This window comes from Morone saxatilis, unplaced genomic scaffold (assembly GCF_004916995.1).
Source record: "Morone saxatilis isolate NCDOM2014 unplaced genomic scaffold, NCSU_SB_2.0 Contig11, whole genome shotgun sequence".
NCBI lineage: Eukaryota > Metazoa > Chordata > Actinopteri > Moronidae > Morone > Morone saxatilis.
In genome coordinates this window covers 1,675,210-1,702,060 of record NW_023339663.1, presented here as the reverse complement: position 1 = coordinate 1,702,060, position 26,851 = coordinate 1,675,210, and the positions used below count along the sequence as shown (strand labels likewise).

At 40.4% G+C, this 26,851-nt stretch overlaps 2 protein-coding genes across 3 annotated transcripts in view; one reads left to right on the top strand and one right to left on the bottom strand.

Moving 5' to 3' along the window:
* The window catches only part of LOC118320854 (multiple epidermal growth factor-like domains protein 11), a gene marked incomplete in the record, with an annotated part of 94,827 nt that extends 88,225 nt beyond the window's left edge, over nucleotides 1–6,602 (bottom strand). The window contains 3 exon segments of the mRNA XM_035651977.1: nucleotides 2,001–2,101; nucleotides 5,629–5,730; nucleotides 6,487–6,602. Coding sequence (XP_035507870.1) covers nucleotides 2,001–2,101; nucleotides 5,629–5,730; nucleotides 6,487–6,602 — 319 coding nt within the window.
* Nucleotides 6,603–22,660: 16,058 nt separating this feature from the next.
* Nucleotides 22,661–26,845, top strand: LOC118321210 (protein-methionine sulfoxide oxidase mical3a-like). 2 transcript variants are annotated; one of them, XM_035652438.1, is made up of 4 exons: nucleotides 22,661–22,757; nucleotides 25,508–25,703; nucleotides 25,994–26,271; nucleotides 26,618–26,845. In XM_035652438.1, exons 1-4 carry the CDS (start codon nucleotides 22,715–22,717, stop codon nucleotides 26,764–26,766), a joined length of 666 nt encoding a protein of 221 aa, XP_035508331.1. In that variant the 5' UTR covers nucleotides 22,661–22,714; the 3' UTR covers nucleotides 26,767–26,845. The 2 variants fall into 2 exon arrangements, with proteins under 2 accessions (XP_035508331.1, XP_035508330.1); XM_035652437.1 differs by having other exon boundaries at nucleotides 25,994–26,790.
* The last annotated feature ends 6 nt before the right edge of the window (nucleotides 26,846–26,851 follow it).

Genomic DNA, 26,851 nt, shown 5'->3' with positions numbered 1-26,851 from the left:
CTTTCTGGATTTCACCTGTAACAAAAAATAGGGAAACTGTGCTTTTTAATCCCATTTTTCACGAGCTGGAACGAGTTTGACTCGTGATGGTGTTCTGTTCCCTTCGTGCTTTGAAAACTAGAACACTAACTCGGACGACATTGTTCCATAGAGGTCCCACCTAATAACAAATTAGCAAACTTTAGATTTAGTTGTACGTTTCACTCCAGACCAGAGAGCAGAATGAGCCTTTTACACTACAGCAGTTGTTGGTTTGTCCATTCTGGGCTATTGTAGATCTGTAATCTCGTTTTCTTTTTCATTCCATTTTCAGGTAAAACTTAAAGCTAACAAATGTGTCCAGAGAAAGACAGGGTGGGCAGCGTCGAGCCTGCCGGCATTCAATTGGGAAAAGTTTGATTTACGTCGTATGACACAATTAGCCAATATATTTTAAGAAAGCAGAATTTATTGCTTCCTCGTAGGCTGTGGTTAGCAGTCCTGGGACACAACAGCAGAATCTGAATGAAATCAGCTTAAATGCGAATCACGTGATCATGAGAGTGTTTTGTCCTGCTTGCTTGCGCCAGGGCCATAGGATTGGCCGTGGATGTGTGCACAGACGTTTGTCAGATGTGAGGAGATAAATGTGCAAGAGAAGCAGAAGCAGGGTGTGTGTGTGTGTGTGCTGTGTGCGCTTGAAGGCTGCGTTTGCACTTAAATAAAGAATCGTATGTATGTGTCGTATCAGCTCTGAGTTAACATCTGTTGTCTCATCTGCTCCGTCTAATTGTCTGATGTTCTGTTTGATGTGATGTTTTTTCTTTGACTGGAAAAAGAGCTTCTCACTAAAATATTGCTGTTTTTTTATCCACGTCTTTAAAAAACGGATCCATCCCACACATTGGGGAATAAAGCTGAACAGCAGTCACATTCACCTCATCTGTTGATAAGGTGAATGTGAAAGATAGCGGGAAAAAAATATCCTTTTTCAGAGATATTAAAAGGTTTCTTTGTTCTGAAAGTGAAAAGCAGAAGAGCGAGCCGTAGCCCGATGAAGCACGAATGACCCAAGAAATCAACACAAAAGATCTTCAGTTTAAAGAGATTCTGACAACATTTAACTCCATATTAGCAGACGCTCTGTGCTCGAAGCTTTCCCGTTTTTTTCTGTTTACGTTGATTTCAAAGCTCTGTGTGCCAAAACTTTAAGTTGAAATGGATCCACTTTGCACCAGAGCCAGATTGATCTCACTTTGACAGCTCTAACAGCAGATATAGATAACCGTCTGCTGCAAGTGAAAAAGATAACGACTTGAGATTGAATCACTGCTCCGCAAGACAATTTTAACAAGGCTGGATACTTTGTGTGTATCAAGTGGAAAAAGTTTGAAAATAACAATGCAGATGACAGGAAAATGATGTTGTTTGTTGCAGGGACGTTCTGCAGAGCACACGTTCCCCTGTGGTGGGAATATTTCAAATCCAGCTGTATTCTGCAGATATTGCCGTCTCATAGGAAGCAAGCATGCTGGATGTGCTTTTAGTGCCATTTGATCAAACACAGTGTGATTCTGCAGCATTATAAGAGCAACCTTGCTTCACATCTATAAGAAAAGAGCAATGTGTGTTAACTTCTTATGAAAAAAGTTAGATTTTTGTTCAGTCAGAATGTGAATGAAGTCATTTATTGGGTCTTTATATGATTGTTATATCAGGCACTTACAGATCTTTGTTGGTGCTGTCGGTATCCTGTTACACAGCACTATGAAAAGCTCTGTGCCTTCCAGCAGGAGACTATTAAAGGACTGTTATATAAAATAAAATGGTTATGAGATACATTCGTTATATACTGCTGATTAAATTTGGATTATTACCTTTTCTGGATGTCTATAAGATGAGATATTGCAGTTCTTTTGGTGTACAGTGTATTATACCACAGTCACTGAGACTTTTTAACTCTGTGTGCATTATTTTACTGTAACCATCGACAGCTCAATATATCCAAACTGATAACTTACGAACACACAAGTTTCCACTTTCATAGAAGCCGGGGCAGCACTGAGAGCGTCGCCTGTACATGGTCCTCACGCCTCGTCTGTACGCCGTCTTGTAGCTGATCCTGCACACGACACACACACACACACACACACACACACACACTGAAGTTTTACCATTGGTTTTTATTAAATTAAATAACACAAGTTCACATTTTCACTTGAACTCAAGGTGTATGCATCTTTTTTATATTAGGTTTTATATTTTCCTTCAGGCCTTCTGTCCATTAAAATAGCCCAGCAACCAAGATTCCACATGTTACGTTAAGAGCGATGTCCTATAAAAACATACTAAAAATGTTCTCACATCACTACACTTCTTAAAGACGAGCGACACTTAAACGTTTAAGGGAGTTTCTCCCAGTCGCTCAAGGACGCTGATGTTGTCTGACATTTCAGCTTAAGATCAATGACTCAGCTCTTAGCTGGAGGAGCTAAACTGGTGGCTATAAAGCTTAATGTGGTCATTAAAGCCGATACGCCGACGGTCGCTCATCACAATGACCACATCAGGCGGAGCTGAAGTGCTCGCTAGTGTTGGGTAGTCGACAGTAGTGACTGACCGCCGCAGAGCTGTACAGTACGATATGTACAGGGTGTGACAGACTGTGGAATTACCTGGGTCTGGGTAGTTTGATTAATACCAATACCATTATCGATTCTGCTTGTCAGATTTTTTTATCGATTCCCTTATTGATCCCTGATAAATCTACTGTACGGACTACTCAGGTTTTCAAAATCAGTGCAACTGTTTTATCTTCTGAGTCTCAACACGGTGTACAAACAGAGAAGGGATGTCACAAGAACCGATACTTCGGTACCAAATTGATGCAAACGTTCTGAAAATGCGACGGTACTGCAAACTATACCGCGGCTTTCAGCGGAGTTCACTTTTTCTACTGTCGCGGGGGGCGTATTTTCTGGTATTTTCTGGTATTTTCTGTTGATATGATATTGCTGTCATGCTCCAGTGGTGATGGCTAGAATAGAAATATCCTCTTTAAAGTAAATCAGTGATGATCATACATCAATAGTAAGTTTACACATAATTAAAAAATAGAAATGGCAAATATAGCAAATAGAAGTCCCTATAGGAGGTTATATACATATATTATACATTTTTTCACTTTCTCCTGCAATTTCATTGCAAAAAAAATGTCTGAAAACATCAACACGATCGCAAAGAAAGAAATCATTTTACGTCTTTTGGATGGGGCTAATATTGTCAGTATTTCACATTTTCACGGGAGCTTGTGTCTTATTAAGAGGAGATGAGCTCTCCCTGGCTCCCCTGTAGTTCGCACCCTGACGGTACTCATTTTTCTACAGTACAATAGGTACTGTAGGTACCAGGGATTCAATTCTTCAAGACCTGACGGGGAACCTCTGTACAGTCTGTTACAATTACAGATACTAAAACAGAGACAGACGCTCTCTTGTACAGATACAGGGGATATTTTAGACGCTAAAACAAGTCAGCTGGTGCCGATGTAATTTGTTGTGTTTTAATTGACTGCGTCATTAACAACGAGCCCCCACACACAGTTCACCTGCTGTTAATAAGGCTGAATCACAGAAATCTCAAACAACGAGCTGTGTTTTTTTGAGCGACTTTATAAAACTTACTGCTGACGCATAGAGAGAGAGAAACACTGGTGTGTGTGTGTGTGTGTGTATGTGCGTGCGCGTGTGTGTGGAAAAGAGTCCTGACGGGAAAAGCAAGGTATATGTTGAAGTACACAGGTTTTTGTTTTTTTCACCATGGTATCAAACTAACAGTCTAGCTAACAGTCTGTCATCATCTAAAACTGGTGAACTGAGGGAATATTTGTTCAGCATTTGATTTCATTTATATTTTCTATGTCAAAGACAAAATCTGCTACACCTGCCTGTGTGGCACTGACTTTAGTAAAAAAAAGTTATTAATCAGAAATGTTTCTATAACTCACAAAACAAAGTTAGTGTCACTTAAAATTACCAGTAAAAGCTGCTTAATCAAGAAGTTTGATGTTTGGATTTAAATAAACATATCTGGTTTTACAGTTTGAACAGTGGAGACGGAGACTTTACTGATCTTATAATACATCCACAGACTGTATGTGTGCAGCACCATATTTCTTCCCCGCTGCTCCACAGTCAGTTACATTAAAATACCAGTTTGATACCTTGCAAAAAATTCAAAATATCACCTCAAATCACAGAGATGCTGATTCACACCGGACTAATATTATCACAAGATCTCAGTTTTTGGTGAAATATGGTCGGTAATTTAGTGTGGAATTTTCACTTATACAAAAAACACACATGGTAGACTCACACAGATTAAAATCTCAGACGACCTCTGCAGTTATTACACATTACTAGACGTCCCCTGGTAATACTAGTCCCCTGCGGATAGGGCTTAAGGATGTTAAATATCTCGCTAACTCATACAAATGGTGACACAGGTATGCTGACGACCTGATGACCTCTGACATCTTCAAATAACTCACAGTGGTGAGTGTGATAGCGGTCCTGAGTAATGAATCAAATGGCACAGTATGAACGGGGTCCAGTGGTTTAATTGTAGCAGCAGGAGCCTACAGAGTATCTCCATAATGCAGTGGCTTGTATGATGGTTTGTCTGTTTTTTAAGGACAATGTTTCATTCTTGATCAAGGTGTTTATCCAACCAAAGTATTTATAATTCTGTTCTGTGTCTGTTAGATTTACATTAAAGGTCTCATACTGTAAAAATGTGATTTGATTTTGTTTTTTATACCCTGATAACATAATGACACTAATAACACTACATAAAACTAAAAATTTTAATCATCTTGCGCCCTTGCTTTGAGTGTCGCGTAAAAAGTGTATTATTCTAACAAATCACTGCACAGACTTCCAAAAGATTAAACTGTTGCAGACAAGCGGGTGCATTTGATTACTTATTTATTTTATTTTTGCAGACTTGCTTCTGTTGGTCTTTTCGGTTGTGTACATCACATTTTAAGCAGGAGTGCATACAGAATCAGGTTATATACACAACACTAAAGTGGGAACAGCAAAGCTTTCATAATTTGTCGTTTTGGAGGCTAGAAAAAGCTTAAATTATGATTAGAGGTCTGGAGATCGACAAACACACACTTGACGATTGTGTTTAATTGTTCACTAGTCGATCAACTGAAAATTGACTAACATCAGTTTGAATTTCTCTTTTAATTTCCGCCATAAAAATCAAAATATTCTCTGGTTACATCTTGGTTGCTTTCGTTGGGGCCGGTGGATTTTTGTTAATGTCATTAGAAGCAGTAGGAGGCGCCAGAAGAACCCAATTTCTTCACAGATTATCTGTCTAATGAACGATATAGTAAAAGTTTCAGCAAATATGCTCCGTGGAAGGGCGTCTATAGTTAAAAACGTTTTATTTTAAGGTCACAAAACACAACCATTCTTATATTCAGGTGATTATACACTAATAAAAACATACCTATGAATATTATATTCAATTTCTGACACTAGTTCCTCCTCAATGTTACATAATGGTAACGGTTACAGTTACGATACTCCACATGGAAATAATCATTAATTGCTGCACACCATGTGTCTACCATACCTGTGTCTGGTGCATTTGAACCAGTTGAGGATGTCGGTGCAGCGGGTGTAGTAGACCTGGTCGAATGGATGAGCATAAGACTCCTGCACGGTCACTGCATAGCTGGAGAGACAGAAGATACAACCACACACTCATTATCAATACAAAAAAAAACATTCAATTCAATTTCTAATCTTAGGACACAATATTTCCTCTCCTGATGATTCCTCTTAAAAACAAGTATTGATCCCAGGAGAGAGCCAGGACAGCATGTCCTTGTGGTCCTACTCTTTAAATCTGACAAATGTTTAAAAGCCATCGATTTTCAGAAATTTTAAACACTTTATTTTATTTTCCTGAAAACTTTTCAAGTATCCTGACATAACTTTTTATTTTATTTTTATACTTTCTGTTGTTGTAGCTGCTTTTTTCCACCCGTATCGATACACACTGACAATGAGAGCTGGTTCTCTTCTTCTCTTGTGTGGAATAAAGGTTACTAAACTGAGTCTAACCTTTAGCAAGAAGTGAAAACTGTAACAGTCGTCAGAGGTAATATCCATTTCCACAATTCCTACTGATTATGCTGAGAGATTATCGATCAGAGCACCTGCACTCTGTGATGCTCTCATCAGAAATGACATTGTGCTTTTTACCCAGCGTAGCACTGAGTGGTGGGACCACTCAAGCAGTCACATTACCATCGCTCTGAATTTACGGCCCCGGTATGTCCCCAGGAGTAAACCTTTTCCCTTTTGCTTTTGATTATTGGCAATCCCTCAGTCTTGATTTGTGGCGGGGAGTCCATTAGTTCACTGCAGCGTTTAGAGCCGTGTTATTTCACTTTGAATATTAGCGGCTGAATTGAGGAAAACTGACCTCTCCCAGTGGCTGCACACGTTGGGGTCATCCGGGTTGAGGGGCGACGCCAGAGAGATCAAGCTGAACAGGTTGAGCCACAGCAGGGCTTGGGGGGAAACCCCACCGGCCCCCATTGTCCTCTATCCTCTGTCCTTGGGAAAGCAGAGAGACACAGTGAGGAACATGATTTCTCCTTTAAAAAGCTGTGGTTTTATGTGCATATATCAGAGATACAAGGACTAATATCTTTAAACCAACTAAAATCTGCAAAATAAGAACAAACACTAGCATCAAGGCTTGAGGAGAAACAGGCAGACATTTGTTTGCAATCTCCAAAAATAATATAGAAAAGAAAAAGAACAACGACGACTAAACAGTGCGTCGGTGCTTCTCTTCATTTTTATAAATGACTGCAGTTGACCCCATTGTACTCACGGCCAGCAGTGGAAAGAAACTACATTTATTCAAGTGCTGTACTTAAATAGAGTTTTGAGCTACTTCACTCCATCACATTTCCGGGGTAAATATTGTACTTTCTACGTGGTTACATTTACCTGACAGATAGTTCTTCTTAAAGGATGTGTGTGTGTGTGTGTGTGTGTGTGTGTAGGATAGGGTTGGGCGATTGGAGGAATATATCGGCCCTTGCTGGTTGTTTTTTTGGCCCGTTTTTTGCCGATGTTTCTCATTTTATTTTGATAATTTAATTGCCTGCCCATGATGAATGAGAGCTGCTGTTCAGTAGTGCAGCACACACACTGAGCCGAAGATGAGTGAGAGGAAAAACAGCTGTAGAGGCATGTATTTTTACATCTAACTGGGTTTATGTCGGTTACAGAGTGATTCGTAGAGGCTTCAACCAGGACTCTGACTCCAGGAAGATGGAGACACAGCAGGGACAGACTAGGAGAGGCATGAGGCAGGTAGAAGAGCGAGGGAGGTCGGGGGCATCAGAGAGGTAGAGACAGCGAGTAGAGCCAGAATATTTTCATAACTATTGATTGTTAAACAGCAGAGTTGGTGATTGTTGGAACAGTGTAAAGACAAATAAAGACTGTTTGGTGAGTTTGATTTTTTTTTGTCGAATTTTAATGAAGTGTGTTTAAAGACCATAACAAGGTCTTAGTTTGGAGACTTTAATTCAGGAGCTGAACGGTTGTATTTTTTCTGTAGTAAAACAGGTGTTTTTCTTTGGTAAGTTTATTTTCTTTATTAAAGTTATTAGAGATTGTTGCACGTAGCGAACTCGCCGCTCATCTCCCAGCTGAAACTACTGGGGTGGTGACTGTGGGGGGGATCAGGGGGCAGCGCACACAAACATGCACGAATATATCGGCATTCAGCCATTGTTGGACTGACGGTGGCCGATTGGAAAATTTTTACATCTCTCCCAAAACATAGTGTAGGATTTAGTGGCATCTAGCGGTGGAATTGCAGATTATATCCCCCTCACTTCACCTCATTACAAGCGTGTAGTAGAAACTACAGTGGCCATGAAACTTGCAAAAAAAAAAAAAACTCTGGAGCCAGTGTTTGGGTTGTTGGAAACATGGCAGTTCAACATGGCGGACTCGGTAGATAAAAACAGCTTATTCTAAGGTAACGAAAACACAGGGCTATTTTTAAGTAGTTGTAAGTACTTCTCTCACCCTCGCTCACTGGTCTGTACCAGCGTGGTGCTCGTTATGTAGCAGCAGTGGCAGGGAAACTTTAAAAGGAGTGGATAAGAAGCAGTAGGTATGATGGTGAATCTCTGTCAGCTCAGAATCAAACAGCAGCAGGTGGTGGAGACGCTGCAGTAAACTTTAATTTTATCTGTTCGCAGCTTTTAAGTGTTTACAGAGACAGTACAGTACTTTACATTAATTCAGACACTTCATGTATATATAATATCTTAACTTGGAAGAGCTGAACCCAAGATATATTCAAGCCTATTTAGTCTGTATGATTGTTAAGTGAAAATATCAGTAAAACAAGAAAGTAATCAATATTCACAGGAAATAATCTGCTCAAAATTCATCCAAATCTCTGGTTTTACACAAACTTTCAACTTCCTGCAGTTATTGTGTTCACTGTTTGGGTTCATTGTTCAGGTTATCAGCTGTTATTGTTACACATTGAATATAATATAAAACATCCTTAAAATATGTCACTTAATCATCAGTTAACAGTTACCAGTATTAAATTTAGTCTGTTTCATAACCAGTTAAAAGCTCCAGCAGCAGCACAGAAAAGGACTCCACAAAGGACTCAAACTCTGAAAGAAGGTGATGTCTTTAACAGCATCTCCTTTCTTTTAAAATCCTTTTTGACAAATAAACTAAAACTACTTGTCTAACAATCAAAAGCTTGCATGAAAACTAAAAATTGTAAAGGTGTGAATGTGGGCTTCTCTCTTGGCAAAAAGAAAAAAAAAGAGGCTGGCATGTGGAAAGAAACAAAATTTGCAAAAATGTTCAATAGATGGTCAGTTTGGGGAGTGGGTGTAAACCAGTATGAAAGGGAAAAAATGTAATTGCTGTAATTCACAAGACTGGTGCAGAGTGGACTGTTGATAAAAATTTATTCACTGAGAATAATGAGATAAAACTGATGCAAGCAGCAATTTCAAACAGCATCAGCGGGCAATGTCACTGTCGTAATACAAAATGCAACAGGGAAAGCAATGCAACTGGGGTGTAAATATGGAGATTTTTTATAAAAATGTGAGCGATATAACACCCGATTCACGAGGCGATGAAACTTTTGCTTGGGGGGGAATCCACTGTTATTTTCCATGGAGCACAGGGAGGGTGGCTGTATGCACGTCAGGAGAAAAGAGGCTGTTGAAAAGTTGAAATCTCCTGTACTTTATGCAAATAAAATAGCAGGGCACACATGCACTGCTGAGAATGCCAATCAGTAAACGCCGCTCTGCAAGCAACATCTCAATGTGGGGTTGTGAGCCTGACACAACCAATCTTGTTTCCAAAGAAATCACTCACTGCTTTACATAAAGGTTAGCTACAACAGTAAAGGCAGCAGGAGGGAAACATCAGTATTTTCTCCAATGGGAAAAAAAACTGCTGAATCTCTAACAAATTTAAGGTAGCGCCGATGTTTATCCTGGAAAATGGAAAATTTGGACAAAATTATTACCAAAACCTTTATTTTTTTTCTGTCCTCCACATCAGTCTGAATTCCAAACAGCCTGAAAGGATGAATATGTCCATTGAGGCACCCACATCTTCAAACTGTTTGCACAATGAATGTTTCCTGGGAGTGTTGTTGACGGCAGCTGTGGGCATGACAGTGACATAAGACTCCACAGCGGACCGATTCCTCATGCCATCGGGGGCCATTTCAGCGGCACACACACTGACAGGCCGGGAAAATCATGGCGATGATGAATAAACCCCTGAGTGACAGAGGTGGTACGAGCCAAATTCTCCCACCCACACTGTCCCGTAGCGGAATGACATTATGATGTTCATTTGTGGACAACTGGCGGAGTGTTCTCATTATGTGTAATACGAGCGAGGCCATGAGGAGACACTGAGAAGTCAGACAAGCTGGATGTGTTTTTTTGTTTTTCTTACAGGTGTCTGCTATGTGGAGACAGGCTGCAGACAGGTATAATTAAGGTGAAGCAGCGAATCTGCCTCCGCAAAGATGAATCGACAGCGACGATGACGTAAACATTGCTGTGATAATGATAATAATTATATATTCAGGCGAGAGAGACAGATGCATGTGTGCTGGGTCAAGTTTGGGTCAAGGATAAAAAAAACGAATTCCACATGTAATATTGGTAATTTATGATGGATTGACAAAAAGAGAATTTTAAAATGAGGCTTTACTCCATCAAGCTCGTTTAGCTACTGATATACAGATAATCAGATGTGATGACTCAAATTCAAACAAGGAAAACAAACAAGGAAGCTATTGTTCAAAAAATAAAAATATATGAATGACAATAATAGAGAATATTATGTGGGCGGGAAAGAAGCCTTTGTTTATAATGAGTCAAAATCATAAACAGACAAATTACTACAACATTACTTGTCTCATTGGCTGTTTCTACAATCCCAAAACAAATTCCCAAATAATAAAATGGAAGAAGACATCTCATTTGCCAGAGATAACACTCTTCCTTGGTGAATCTTGGATAAATAGTATTGGTTGCTAGCTTGCTAGCTAACAACACGTAAATAAATATCATTCTCTGGTACATCAGTTTCGATTGCAGGCTAATGGTTTCCCCCTTTACATCCAGCTTCTGCACTAATGTTGTGTTCATGTCATTACAGATATCTGGGTCACTGAAAACGTTCACATAAACCTTTAAGTTTCAATTCAATTTAGAGGTATTATATATGTTTAACAGCTATGCCATCTCAAAACTCTAAACTATACTAAATAATATTGCCACATTAATACAATCAATGATTTTAAAGCAGCCAAACTCCAATATGCATGAAAACAACAGGAACTAACTGAGGTTGTTCAAAGGGTGTGACTACAAGACTAACAGTGGGGATAGCCATCAAACTGTACAAACACTCCCAGGTTGTAAAGACAAGGGGTTTTCCATAAGGTACGCTAACATGTCACTGAATGCACAGAAATTAAATCTCACTCTGGATAAGAAGAAGCATGAATATTGTCCAAAATACTTAAGGGTTTCTTTAGGAATAGAAGGGTCTACGTTTAAGTAAATATGTCTACATTGTGTATGCAAGGCTCAAGCAATTCAAAGCTAATGTAAGTCAGGAACCAACAAATAATCACCTGGAGACAGAAAATGCAGCTTACCTCGAGCAAAAGTGAGCGTGATGAATGATAATCTGTGGTGAAACTGACCTTTATCACAAGAAAAAGACCCCCAGTGGATGACGACGGCGGGACTGGACCTCAGGATACCTGTATTCAAGACACAGAAGAATACACTCAGAACAGATATATAGTATCATTATGTTCATGTCTTTAAGGGATTTAGATAAAAATTATGTTTTTTAAAAACAAAACTGCTCCAGATCACAAAATAACCACAGTGTGCCTGCAGGGGTTGACACTTATTGATCAGTATTTCCTAGCAATTTCATGAAATCATTATTCTCTCTCGCTGTCATCTAATGAGTAAGATGGTGCAAGTTTTCACCCCATGTAAAGTAGTTTTCCCCCAAATGTTGCACTTCCAACAACGTCTTAATCATCACCTTCTAGTTAGATGCACCTGAGGACACCAAAACTGCAGAGAATTCACTTCCTCAAATTAATTCAGTTTCAGCACATACAGGTAGAAGCTTCCATCTGATACTCCTCAGGATTACACCGAGAGATAATTCAGAACCATCAAACATTCAGTCAGCAGTGGTTTTACCTGAGCTCTGCCATATTTTATCACTGCAGCCCATGAAAAGTAACTTCACAATGTGTGTGTGTGTACAGTCTGTGAATGTGTGCCTGCTTGCGTGACTGTACATTTCCGTTTTGTGTAGGCTTTGTGTTCATTGGTTGCTGTTTCTCATAAGCAGCAACTCACAGTGACAGAAAATCAATAAAAACACTGTTATTGTTAGTCAAACAATATTTCCCTAGCCCTGATGAATGTCTCAATGTCAGGGTTTTGCAGTGCAGAACTGTCAGACAGTGAGCTTAGACAGAGCAGCCAGGACGTGGTGCAGACTCTGGTATTATGGGTTTACAGGGGAAGAGGATATGATGTAGTTCAGTGTAGAGCACTGTTGAAAAAGACCCATAAGCTAAAGTAACCCTGTTAAAATGAACAGTCAGGAAACAATCAGATCTGTGGTTTCAGATTGCACGAAGAAATACCCAGAAAAGAGCATCTTTCTGTTGCAGAGGCAGAGAAAAGGTTCCTTAGATACAGTGTAGTTTAGATATTCTGCTACTTAATGTCAATCAATCAAACTGGATCTATTGGTTAAAAACCATTATAAATTAAATCTCAAATGCTTTTTGTTAATTTATACTACATAATATAGTTACTATTTTATCATTTTTTTGTATCTTAAGCTAAAGTAAACCTATTAAAACAAACAGACAGGAAACAATCAGATTAGTGGTTTCAGATTGGATTAAGAAATAGAGCATCTTTACATGATGTAGGCACAGATCAAACTGGATCTACTGGTTAAAATACACAAACAAATTTGATCTCAAATTTTGTCAACTTATATAATCTATGTACTTTGTTAGACACATCCTCACAGCAACGCACTAGACAAACAGGACCTGTTTCCAGAAGCTCTAATGGTATATACATTTATGGATCTATATCCAGATCTGTATATCATGTCATAGCATATCATATCTTAAATAATACATATATATTCATCAAAGTCTCTAATCACACTGTCCGTATCTTTGACTTGGATAGTACTGTGTTTTTGTGCATTTATTCCAGTGATGGTCAATCAGAATTGTACTATAAGTTAAAGAGACAGTTCACCCTTAAAGTTCCTCTTAAATTACATCTATCTTTTTTCTGTTCTTTTGTAGAAAGGAACAGAAAATGGGCCACTGTTGGTGATGAACATTATAAACAGAATACAAATCCATCCAAATGTCACACAAATTTTACAATTTTTAAACTAATTAATCTGTGAGCTTTTCTGCTAACTACCAGTGTGCAAATATTTGAAAGAGGGGCGCAAAACTCCTCTGTAACTCTTCTCTGTAAACTTCATTATGGCACTGCATTGCTGCTTCCCACCTAATGAGGTATTTATGGGTCTTTCATTAATTTTTTTTTTCTCTGCACATACCTTACTGTTTTCATCTGCTGCCATATGTTTTGGTCTATTTTGATCTGTAAAGGTGGGTGGCAGAAATATGATGATGACGTCTATAATGTCAGAACCCTTAAAAAAGAAGATCATATCATATATTCTCTCTGTAAATACATAGAGGCCATGTTCATAATCACTCTCTTGTTCACTTCAATCAGTACTCCCTATATAATAGACACTCAGTAGTCTTTAAAGCCTCTAGCTGAGATACTTTGAGAGGATTGCCATTTTGGATCATCAGTGAAAAGTCTTAATCAATAAAATGCGTCACACTATTGTGTTTTTTCGTTTCATTGTGGGAATATGTCAGAACACTATATATAGGGCATAATTCTCACAGTCAGAATCTGGACACTCACATAAAATGGCAGAGGCTGAATGTAGTGCCCTGTATAGTAAGCAGTGTGTGATTTTGGGCACAGTCATAATTTTACACTTCAGCGAATAAAAACAAAACTTTCCATTCAAAGTATTTTGGGGGCATTTTTGCCTTCATTCAAAGGTAAACACTTGGTAAAGAAGTGACAGGAAATGAGGAAAGAGAGAGTCTTCAGCTGGAACCACAGTAAACAGTATGTATCTAGGTCACCATGATGCTTTAGCAGCTATAGTGTTTCCATTAATGTCTATTTCATGCATAAATTCAAAATACACACAGGTGGACAGAAGTCTATTAACTGTAGTCTTGATGTGGGTCTATCCCAAAAACACAAATCTTAACCCCAATATAAAGTCCTCTCAGACTGGAACAACCATGACACTTCCCTGCAGGTCATTGTAGATGTTACTGTAGATCAGGGGCCAGAAGTCCACCCACAAACCAGGTTTTACATAGTTTTACAGGCACTGTGGAAACACAAGACTATATGTTTCTCTTTGTTTTATTTTAATTGAATTTATGTACTCATTTGGCCCAAAAAAAAGACTTATACAAACTAGGACTGTCACTTTCTATCCAAAAAGTGGTTCACATTTGGTGTAATCACCTGTTTGAATTAAAAATGTACAGTCTATCGTAGCTCGTAAAATCTTAGATAAGATAGCAAGATTTATGTGAAGAGTGTTTTAAATACATACAACAGAAGCGTCATACTAGCTTATTTCTAACACCACCTACAGGCAGAACAGAGCAACAGAAGATACAATACATGTAGCTATGGTTCTTCATACTGCGTTGGAGCACCTATAGCATAAAAACACATATGTAAATACTGCTGTATTTTGTTAAACTGCATTATGTCTGAAGAACTCCATATTTTCTTTTTACTGCTTTCAGTGTTTGTGAGGTGTATTTTTGCTAACTGTCTGGTGTCTATCTATCAAGGTCTCCTATCAGTGTGGTTATTTAGATGGTCAGCTGTAAAAAACACCCTAATAATGACAATAATGATGAAGCCTGATGTGCTCCTGTGGAATACTAACATTTCAGAAATAGTTTTGTACCTTTTTCCAGTTCTGTGCCTCCGAACAATTATATCTGTAAACTTTACAGACAGTTTCTTAAACTTCATAGAGTTTCTGCTCTGATCTGCACGGTTATCTGAAATTGATGTCCAGTCAGCTGAATTGGCCACAAGTGAACCTAAAACTTGTCTTTCAAATGAAACAAAAACTTCTCCTCAATTTGATTTGGAATGTTTTTCAATGGTGTTGAAAAATTGAATAAAAATATGTCTGCTTTTGGCTTTTTATTGATTTTTAATTCTCAGTTATTATAAAATTCTACAGGGACCTTGTTCTGTTATTTTGTAGATCAGTGACAGAACACCTCGATGTAAATGCCAGAAAAATCAAGGGGTTCTGAAAGTGCCGTTTACGTGCTTTAGTGAAGCATGAAATACAAACACAAAACCAGGTATTTGTTGGAAAAAATGAAGAAAAACACTCACTGCAGCCAGAGAGGAGAAAATACACATAAATGCAACAGTTTGGGTTTAATTTACTCGACTCAATGCAGTCTAAGAAATACATCTTTCTCTGTAACAACTTACTCATTGCATAGCACAATGGATTTATCTATCCCATGGGCTGCTTCCTGTAATGAATGCTTAGCAAAGGTCATCATCCCCCACAGTTTAATTAATGATGTTGATCCCAGGTTTTCCCCACAACAAGTTGATTCACATCCACAGCCAGGGCAGAAATGTGTGCATACGCTTTGGATTTTGAGCGACCAAAGACACCATATAGACCTTTAATATGTGACTCAAAGCTTCATTGACCAGTGCGGTCCCCTGTGGCCAATACTCAGCTACACCGTGATGGAGAGTTACAGTTTGCTGACAGTAGAAAGAGACCAGTCGATCTCCTCAGTGGTCTCCCAGGGCTCTTTGGTAATCTAAACTCTAAAATGATGGCAAAGCAGCGCTCAGTTTACAGATGAAATGAGCGAGCTTAAAGGGCTACTCCTGTCAAACAAATGCAACTCAATATGTGTTCAATTATCCTTAACTGTTAATAGGGTATGGCATAAGTGGGTCAACATGCCTTTATGAGTTTCAGCAACAACAACAGAATTAATAAATCAAAGGTATATTACACAACCTCAGTCTTTCAGGAGCGAGATCCACACATAATAAACCACAGGGACTGTCAAAGTACTGTATTTTTTTCCCAAACAACCAAAACTGACAGTAACGGGGAGCAGACAATAATCTTTAGTAAAGAGAGAAAACAAATTGTTTGTAGATAAAAACTGTCATTTTAATAACAGAGACATTTTACGACGCCGTTAGGTCTTCAGCTGTAGATGAGCTGACTCACCACCGCTACCAACAGCCGTCTACATGAGCAGCTGTTATTATGATGGCGGAGTTAGTGGACCACAACCTCAGTGATGATCCATATGAGGCGGTCTCTCTCTCTCTCTCTCTATGTCTTTAAGAGCTACGCTCAATTGGCAACTCACCAATCTGTAAAATCACCCTAATCCGCCCATTCACCCTTCATCTCGCCTTGATCAATGGTCACCTATGGGCGAAGGGGAGCTGAGGTTGGAGGGATGATATTGATGTTCATGGAGCCCGGTCAATACATTGATCACTTTAGTCCCTTCTATCTTAAAGAGGCGCTACTTTTGTTGATTAAGGGGTTCTTGCATCTCACTGCAGATGGTTTTCAAATATTAGCTCTTATTAAACTTGCAAAACAGGCTCAACAACAGCCCAGGACATGAAAACTCCACAGTGGAATAATAATGCTTCCCCCTGCTGCATCTATAATGCACTAAGTGACTTAAAGGATAAGTCTGGTCATCTTCTATATTGTTTTATTGTCACCAGATCCAATGAAAAGACCAGAGGGGCCTTTAAGTCATCATTTGGAACATCCTCCTTTACTTCCCCTCGCCATACATTAGATGAGTGACCTTTTAACAAATGAGGGGGCAGGTTGGAACGCATTTGCCCTTCAGACTCACAAACACAATTCAGTGACAAATAATGAAATTGCCATTTGCCTAACTGCCAATTATTGTCAACCAGTAGAAAGCGAATGTTTGCAATATGTGCTCATAAAGTGAGATCATCAGTGTCTTCGATATCAGTAAAAAAATTCATTTATATCGCAGTTTTCTGAACAAGGTTCGAGTGGTTTAAGGCACAGAAACAAAAACATAACGTAAACTAGAATTTGTAGACGAGAGTCAACTTTTTTGTCACCAATGGGAAATTTGTCTTGGGCACAGTTGCTACAACCTGAAAAAAATTCACAAAACCAACATGAAGCATCTTATAACATGATCCTAATAATACAGCAGCTTGAAAAGGGACTGAAATAATTAAAGTATGCTGGATGTCAGTGCATGCTGGGTACAATGTGCAGCTTGAGTTTTCCAGCACTGGAATGTCACATTGGACTGAGGGAAATGATAAACAAACCCCAAGCTGCGAACAAATACTGCAGGCCTGGTCAGTGGCCCTCTGCTTGACAAGGTATGATGCAGTTAAGGATGTGCAGAGCTCAATGGTCAAGTTAGGAAGAATAAATATGCAACGTCTGGTTAGACTTTCAAAATAAACGTGAAAGGTCGCACTTTGGTTAGGATTAGGCACAAAAACTACTGCCTTAGGTTTAGGAAAAGATTGTAAGTTACATTACATACCTGACATAACTTAATTACATAAATATAACCTAACTTATGTAATGTTTGTTTGAGCCATCAACCACCTCCACATGTGGCCTTTCTTGCTCTTTATGCTTAAGTTTGTCAGCGGGCGTGTCCAGAAAGAAAGATACCTACAGCATCATATTTTACAAGAGGAGTGAAGTTAAGTGCTCTCCTCCTTTCTCTCCTCTTTACTTTCTCAGGTGCTCCTTATTGGGGATGATTGGTTGATGGCCCTGCCTCCATATTTAAGGGAGGGAGGCAGGAGCTCTCTCCCAGACAATGCAGCCCTCTAATCAGTGAAAGCTTCTTTGGCTGCTTCCTTTTTGTGTTTTATTCTTTGAGGATGAAGTCCAGTTTTTGCCTCTTTGTTTCTTAGTTTAGTTACAGTGATCAGTGGGGAAGTTCTGGGTCCAACGGTCAAACGTCCTACACCTGTTTTTTCTTTTTGGCCAGACCTCCAGACTCCCATAGTTTATCTTAATTAATGGCATCATTTGTGAGGTATTGTAATTAATTCTAATTATCGTGTTATGGTTTATTTTAACACAGAGGGCCACTGACCAAGCTGCAGTATTTTATGATTTGGGAGTGAGACTGCTTTGTGCTTTCCTACTTCCCCACCCTGTCTGTGGCACTCAGTCCTTTGGCCACTTGTTCTTCTGGAGACGTAAATCTTTAAAAACTGGTCACAAATATATAGTTTTTTTTGAAAACCTCAGTCATTTTTTAAAACAGGTGGTCAATAGAAAGGGAGTAAGTAGTGCATTTGTTTGGAACTACTTTCAGCTGCGGATTAAAACACATTTGTAGTTCTTTGGATACACATACTTTCTATTTTTTTGGTATGTGAACTATACCTCGGCTTTCGGGGGAGCTCACTTTTTCTACTGTCGCAGATATATTTTCTGATCTGAAGTCAATGATATTGGGCTGTCATACTTCAGTGGTGATGGCAGGTATTTTTTTGTTTTATATAATCCAAAAATAGAAACAGCAGTCCCAACAATTAACGCAAATTCAACCGATCCCTGTCCCACTGGAACAAGTTGCCTTTAATTTTTTATGAATTATTTCACTTTCTCCTGCAAAAAATAAATAAAAATGCCTAAAAACATCTCAACATGCATCTCAAATTTCCAGAAAGTAATCAGACCTCCTAGATTTTCACGCATCCTGTTTTCTCATGTCTTATTAAGAGGAGCCCCGCTCCCGCTGGCTCCCCTGTAGTACGCACCCTGACATTTTTAATGAGATTTGTTGACTATGTCCTAAAAGAACCCCAAAGGGTCTTCACACTGTCCATATCTAAGAGATCATAATATTCTGTGACAGGTATTGGAGTAAATATGTCAAGTAGGATATTGTTGAATGTCTAACTTTCTGTAGCGTTTTGTTCTGTGAGTGCAGTAATAAGAGACGGTGGCCAGTTTGACAGTGGAGCAGCCACATGATGAAATGACCCTGAGCTGCATGGTGATCATAGTGACCGTAAATCAAAACATTGCATCAGCGTACAGTACAACCACAATAACCAGGGCAGCCACCAGTGGACACGCAGTTGCCCTGACATTTCTAATTTGGACAACCTTCACTTCTTAACAGCTGTCAGAGAAAGTTTGCAACTTTTTGGGGAATCAGAAAACTGCTGTCTCTTACCGACTGGATTGCTTTCTTGAGGCTTTATCACAAGAGACAGTGAGGGTGGGAAAAAAATCTATATTTCAAGATGCAACATTAAAGTCGTTCTAGAGGCAGAATGCAGTCCACCCTGCCTCCTATAACCCCTTGTAGTCTGTAATGTCTTTGGCTCCTGGGGCCATTTAGCTTGAACTTAATGTATAATTAGCCCCCAAGAAAACCTACGCTTTTCCTGTTTTGCAGCTCCCTCTTGGTATCAAGGACAATGAAGTAATAGCTTTTTTTTTAGGGGGAACGCAGCGTGCAGGAGCTGAGAAAGCATTTCTGCCTTGCAGGACAGAGAGGCCTGATGAGGGCAGTGGGTGAGTGAAAAGCATCCATCATCCATGTAAACACACTATGTTACAAAACAGCAAAACCTAACCTCAAAGAGTAGACTGCTGTATTAGTGAGATAACTTGTCCCACGACATTCAAGGAATTCTGCAAATGCAGCTGTTTAAATGTGCACTATAGGCTGAGGAATAATGTTCTACACAGAATGCAGACTGAAACAGGTTTAGAGAGTCTGCTGCTGAAGGGGACTTGCCCAGCGTCATTTTTTACACCCTTCTTCACATAAACTGTTGTCAACAACTTAAACTAATGGCTGTCCAAAAAAACAAGATTTCACTGTGTGAATCACCAATCAATGTCACGCTCTACTTGAAAAATAGTCGCATTTTTAGTCTTCCTCCTCTCAGGTTTTTGTGTTACTGTGCTCTTTGTCTGATTCTAAAACGGAGACACTTTGATGGTATTTTGAATTTGAACCATCCGTGTTGTGTTCATCAGCCTACGTGCCCTCACAATTCTCAGACCGTCCGAAGGCCAAACGAAAATGAATTCACCTCAGTCAAACATTAGACTAAATGTAACCACTGTTTCCCCCACCCTCCTTACAGCCATTCAGGTACTGTGTGGTGATTCATGTAGGATGAAGTGTGCCATTATTCAACCCAGTGATATTCAGAGACGTGAGACGTGGATGTTTGACATGCAGATGTTTTAAGGCTGTTCTCGAGGATCTGACTCAGGCCTTTGCGACAACAGCTCAACTCAAACAGACTGTTAGTTGATGAATAGTTGCAGGATTTCTTCATCGAGTAGATTAAACCAGTGGTTTTCAAACCTTGAGTGGGTTGTAGGGTCCCCAGAAAGAGGAGGAATAGAACATTTAAGCTTTAATCACATTTATTGGAAGTTGGAACAACAAGAAATAGGGTTGGCTGTTCCCTGAACATGAAGATTCCCTGAAGATCCTCTGAAACTGGGGGTACGTGGTCTAATGTGAATCTATTGTGGGAGTTTGGAAACCTCTGGATTAAACTGCTGTAATCTCTGAGAAATAGTGCTCCTCAGCGTCCGTGCACTGGTGGATCAAGCTGTTGAAGTTGCATACTGGAGCGAACTCTGCACATACATCATTCTGCACAGTGAAGCTCAAACATCCAACTGGAGGACAAAAAAGAAAAACTGATTTTTGACTGGAGGGGGACACCAGGCTGAAAAACATTGTTTTTCTGCCCTGTCTGACCTTTTCTGACCACATCCAGCATCACAGATGGGTGAAATGTGTTTGTTGCGTTCACAATTTTTGTTGTAGGTTGTTTTTTTTTTGTTACATTTTTTTGCGGTTTCTATCCAACAGGGAAACACTGTCCACTGTCTGTAATATGAGTTGCTGAACTGAAGCCCCGAAGCCTCATACTGTATTAATTTCAGACCTTGAAATAAATTTTTGCACAAAGTGAGGACTGTGGAGTTTGTCCCCTATTACTTACATAGAAAGAGCATTAAGAAAAGATCTGTTAATGTCCAGTATGAACAGGAGGAATTATTACAGCAAGCAAAGCCTGTTTCAATTCTCATGTGGACACCTGATGTAAATGTAAACCCATCTGTTAAATTACTGTTCAAGTGCCCATAACTTCATACTTAGGAGTCTGACAGTATATATAATGGACAGGGCTTCTGGGTCTGTGAAGTGAAGCCAGTTCCATTGGTTGCAATAACAACCGATACCATTCAGTCTTATGGAGAATAAGCTGACTTCTTATTTGATTTATGAGTTCAGTGAACAGTTTCCTGATGAGTTTCTGGTCTCAGTCTCTAGTTTCAGTCTTCTTCCATATAGCATGATGTTCATTTAGTAACTGATGGTCCCATTTAGAGTCAAACAGACCATAAAGCAGGGGATGCTTTAGGGGCGGGGCTACCTTGTGATTGCCTGGATGCTGATTGGAGGAAGTGAAAATAAAATTCAACGTTTAATTTGTTTGTACAAACAGTTTCACATGTATTATATCTTCTGAAACTGATCAGGTATTGATCAGTTATTGATCAATCTCTTTCTCTCTCTCTCTGAGAATGTCTGCCATTAAATCCGGATCAACCCGCGGACTCTGGTTCTGACTCCGGAGCGGATCCCGACTTCTGATCCCGTCCCGCAGGTCCGCTCCGTCCCTCTCTCCACGGATCCACCGGAGTTCTCCAGACTGGACCAGACTGCTGTCGGACGACGACAGTCCGGGCCGAGCCCCCCCAGGACCCCGCCCACCCACGGCCCCCGCCACTTCCAGCTCCGCCTCCGCCGCGGATCAGACGACCCGCCACGTTGCCGCTGCGTCAGAGTCCACGGACGTGGACGTCACGACGCGCGCCGCCATGTCGCTGCCGCACGTGGGGAAGGTGACCACGCCTACGGGTTCCGTGCCGTGCTGGCTGCCAGCCCCTGCACGGGCGCCGGGAGTCACTGTTTCACAAACCGGTGACCGTGACGGTCTCAGACACCGAGCTGCAGGACCGGCAGACCCTCCTCCCCCTGCTCCTAGTCCTGGTTCCGTTCCCGAGGTCCTTGGGTCTGTCTGCGCCCCGTCAGAGCTCTGGTCTGCAGGTGCTGAAGGATCTAAAGAGCCTGCAGCTGCACTGAAGCTCTGAGTCCCGCCGCCAGGAGACACGCCCCGCTGACCTCACCAGGACCAGAACCAGCAGAACCAGCAGAACAGCAGAAGCTCTGTAACTTTTATCTATTTTAAATGATTTTAATAAAATGTCGTCTTGTTCTGCCTTTTACCTTCTGACTTATTATTATTTCTGCTGTGTGTGTAGACCTGCTCTATTGGAAAATGATTTGTGGTTCTGTGTGACACAATCTACACAGCGCTGTCAGAAAAAGAGAGAGAATCATCAGAACACTACATGCAGCTGACTCCCTGCTCAAACAGAACGGCATCACGAACAGAACAGGCTTTCATAAGAGCTGCTTCTAAACCTTAACCTAACCCTAACCCACAGTGAGACTCTGGGCCAAAACAAAATGAACTGTTGCCTGTGCAATATACATGTGCAATTCAAAATTCACAATGCAAATTTACACTTTTAATGGGTTTCGTGCAATTTAAAATGTATATGTTTTTATAGATAGATATATGTCTTCCTTGTGTGTCTTTCTTTTATATACTTGACCTGACTCTGAGTAACAACCGCATATGAGTTCCTATGTGTGCAAGCACAAATGGCAAATAAAGTTCTTGAATTTATATTTTTGTGCTCGGACCTTCCAAGAGCATGTGTGTCTTGACATCATGACATCTTTCTTTCCACCTTTGCAGGAGAACCAGGTGCCCCAAACTCCAACGGCGACCGTGGATGCCCCCGGAAGGGCGATGGCAGCAGCGGCAGCCCCCTCGGCCGAGCTCCAGCCCTCAGGTACCCTACTTTCCTCTCTTGCTGTGGTGGCTGCGCCCTGCCGTCTGGCCATGGGCGTGGGAGTCCCGCTGCGTACCCTCCGCCGCACACTCTCCTGGACCTGCCACCAGGTGGCACACAACCCCCTAGACTCTCCCTTCCTGTGTACCTACTGCATCTACCTCTTCTGCTGTTTCACCATCAATGTCCTGCTCAACCTCCTCTAGCATGACTCTCTTGTTCCTCCTTTTCCCCCCTTCCTTACTTCCTTTTACTCTTTGCTAACTAATATCAGTGGGATTGTATAGATTTAGCTGATTGTATTGACTCACTGAGCCTGCGGAGTGTTCATGTAAATCTTGTGATTCTTCGTCTCAGTGATTGATTTATTTCTTCAAGATGCAGCATTCTTTCTGTTTCTGTTAGAAGCCATTTTATGACTTGTGATTGGCCGAGGCAGTTAAGCAGTGCTCTGGCCGCATCATTTTAGAAATGAATGGTGCATCTTAAATTAATTTATTTCCCTTGGCTTGGAAATTAAAAAAAGAGTTTGACAGAGTTCCTTCTGGTCAGCTCTCCAGGCAGCAATATTAACCATTTGTTTAACTCTCTTGTACAGCTTCCTATTCTGATTTTATTGTTAGATGTGGCAGTGCCAACTTCCTTAACTAAAGATATCAGTTAAAATTAAGCATATAGCAATACATTTCTGTATCCTAAGTTAATTGTTTGCCTGCCTGTGTTTTAACGAAGAGCCAAGCTTTATTCCTTTGTGACTGTAACCTCTAGTGGCCTGTGACTGCTCTCTTTTAGCTCTACCTCCTCCTGTGTGATGTTTCTTTTAGAGCCTGCTTTGTGATGTGTTTCTTTCTCTCTGTAAGCTGTTTTGCACCTACAGTATCCCTCTTACTGAAACTCACCACACTGTGATGAAGTGCCTGTATGAGTGCTTTTGTGAGCTTTACCTTTCCCCCTCCTATCAGAGCGGCTTAAAACTGAGAGCTCTACTAGTGCTTGAATTAGTGCCTGTGATTGGTTCTCTCGTTTTCGCTCCTCTTGTCAGACCGTCTCGGCTGCCCTCTCCCTCCTACATCCCTCAACCTCTCACACCCCGACAGACTGCTGCTGAGACCCACTTGTGTTTGCTCAATATAGTGCTCTTTTCTACATTAGGTGCATTGCATATTATTGGTAAATCAGCAAGACTAGAAAGAGCTTAACAGAACAGGCTGGTAAGATTCACAGAAAAAGGATAATTGGTATTTAAGTAAGTGTAGGCCTGCTTCGTTGTGTGGCAAGTGTAGTATTATGAATTAAATATGTTACTGATAAATACTTAATTGATATTAAGTAATATAATACACTTATGTAACATTAATTGTAGATATTAACAAAATTAAAGATTTACTAAAGATAGGCAATGTGGAAAAATAAAACTACAATATCCTGAAGATAAACATCATATCATTGGTTTAGGGTTAGTAATTTATGTGATATTGTTTAGATGAAGTTTATCACTTTAACACGATAATAGGAAGCCAAATGATATATATATATTATTCATTAGATTCTAACATTTTCTGTCACTATTCTAATATTTTAGTCATTCCCATTACACAATTAATTGCTCATTATTTTAAATATTGAAGATAAATATATATAGAAAATCACAAACAGTGCTAATTGCATTTGTTAGGTCATAGGTCGCTTTAACCCCTTAATTTCAGGGTTGGTATTGATTGGCAGGTGAAACCTAAAATTTGGACTCATTAGTGGGATTTTCCGTCGCAGTTGTCTTGCACTTTCACCCATGTTGCCTTGTTTAGAGAAAAAAATGGAAACCATTGCATCTGTTTGAACCCATTCCTCATCCACACAACACAACGTATACTACTGTATCAAATATCACACATTCATTGTCGCACCTGTCTTCTTTTAGTAGGATTTACTCATTGTTTATGGAATTGTCGGTCATTTTATGCTGATCTGACCTGTATCTCTGCTTCAGTGAGTGGAAATACATTAAGTGTAATATAAATACTTAATTTGATCCATTCCATTCATATTAATTAATATACAAATCAATTTGACAGACAAATTTCAGGGGGGAAAAAAACAGTTTTAAGATTTGCTTCTCAGGATGGGAAAAAGGCAAGGCACCAACCTTGTACCGATAACTGTAGAAGGACAGAACTATTTTAGAATGTTACAACTTATTTGTGTTTGTTGATAATATTTGCTGTAGGAATATAATCTAATGCAATAAATTCAGTTATAGAGCTTAAATTGGTGTGTCCTTGTCAGTTTGTCCTTAAAATACAAAGTTGCTTTGGTGTAATGGGAATAAGTAACTTAACGCAAACTGTTGATGGAGATGTGCTAGTTTCCTTGTTGGATGTGTGATGGATTTGATGCTTCTAGTCTGACATGTTCATACACAAACATTGTCAGAATTTGCAGCCATAATCACAGCAGTTTTTACAAATAGTGACATAGTGGATTTGTATTGGTGCAGTTAACTTTCATACACAGATAAATACAGTTAGGCTTAAACATGCCCTTTCAATCAGCCCTGCATGGCTCCTGCACTGCAGAGGGTTATGTTCTTCTCTGCTCCTCTCCTCTCTACTGTTGCACCTCCTTGATTCTCAGTTGTGTTTTTTTTGTTCTCTTTCCCTCTCCCCTCTGTCTTCTTGCCTCCAACCCGCTGAACACCCTGATGTCATCATTTCACCTGCGGTCTTCACCTTATGCTCAATCTTCGACCCTAGTGCCGGAGGTCAACGGCCTGCAAGAGCCCAGCCTACCTAAACGTCTGCGGGGAACTCCAGAACGCATCGAGCTGGAGAACTACCGTCTGTCCCTGCAGAGGGAGGAGGAGCTGGAGGAGGTTCCAGAGGAGACATTGGCAGAGCACAACCTCAGCAGTGTGCTGGACAAGGCCACAGATGCTGATCTGGGATCCAGGTAAGAGCCTGAAAATGACTGAGACACATTTTTACATAGCTCTGTTGTTGATTTTCTAAAGCATGCTGTTATTGGCTGAAATATTGATCGTTGGAGCCTTTGTTGGATTGTTTCTCGGAGAACCAAAGGAAAATACAAATTCTTCCAGTATTTAAGAAATTGGAAAGTCAGACTCTTGGAAATCGGAAAGTCAGAAATTCTTCTGGAACAAGTTGAAGTTCCTTCACTTACAGTTTGTGTTGTCAGTTGTTCTAACACTTAAATGGGACAACTTCTCTGTTTTCCAACAGTAGCTCAGAGTCAGACATGGAGGAGGAGGATGAGCAAGAGGATCAGGATCAGGAGGAGGTGGAGGTGGAGGTGGAGCAGCAACCTACCAGCCCCTCAGACCTTGGCGGTGTTCCCTGGAAGGAGGCTGTAGTGCTCCACGCCAAACTGAGGGGCGACCAGGGCGAGGAGGGAGAGGGCGAGCCCCTGGCTGACGCAGTCAGCAGGGAAGGGGAGGATGAGGAGGAAGAGGACGAGGAGGAGGAGGAGGAGGATGAAGATGATGAGGAGTCAAGCGATGGTAAATCAGTCCTTCGCTCTCTGTGTGATTACAGTGTGGTTCCTGTGAAAACTGGAAATCTAGTATGTCTCCTTCAATGTATGTTAACACCCTGTCCAGACTCCATTTGGCCTGTTCAGAACTCCACTTGCTTTTTATCAAAGTTTGTTTCATGTGAAGTGTCGCTGTCTCAAACATTGTTCTCCTCATCCTCTGCTTCTTTCCTCCTTTTCCATCCCCTCCTCTTCATTCCTTCCTCCTATGTTCACTGTGTTTGTTTGTTTGTTGTTTGTGTGCGCGTGTATGTGTGTATCTGTATGCTTTTTTTTCTTTTTTCTTTTGGGCCTCTGTCTCCCCCTGCTGGCAGAGGGAGATTACTGCCCCTGGGATAAAGAGCTCCAGTCAGGTCTTTGGCTGGAGAAGTACCTCACAGATGAAGAGGATGTTGGTACATTTAAAGGTAGCAGCAGAACTGCCTGTGGGTGTGTTTGCAGTAACTTTGAGCGTGATATATAATCCTGGCTGGTTTGGGTTTCTTTTTCAAGGATTTCTACCATAAGAGTGTGGCTTTTTGTTTTTTTGTTTTTTTGTTTGTTGGTTG

What these genes read in the sequence shown, in the direction of transcription:
- LOC118321210 (XM_035652437.1), top strand. Translation starts at nt 22,715, where the DNA reads ATGGCAGCAGCGGCAGCCCCCTCGGCCGAGCTCCAGCCCTCAG. An exon ending in GGCCGAGCTCCAGCCCTCAG is followed by an intron (nt 22,758 to 25,507) that starts GTACCCTACTTT and finishes CTTCGACCCTAG; the next exon opens with TGCCGGAGGTCAACGGCCTG. An exon ending in GATGCTGATCTGGGATCCAG is followed by an intron (nt 25,704 to 25,993) that starts GTAAGAGCCTGA and finishes GTTTTCCAACAG; the next exon opens with TAGCTCAGAGTCAGACATGG.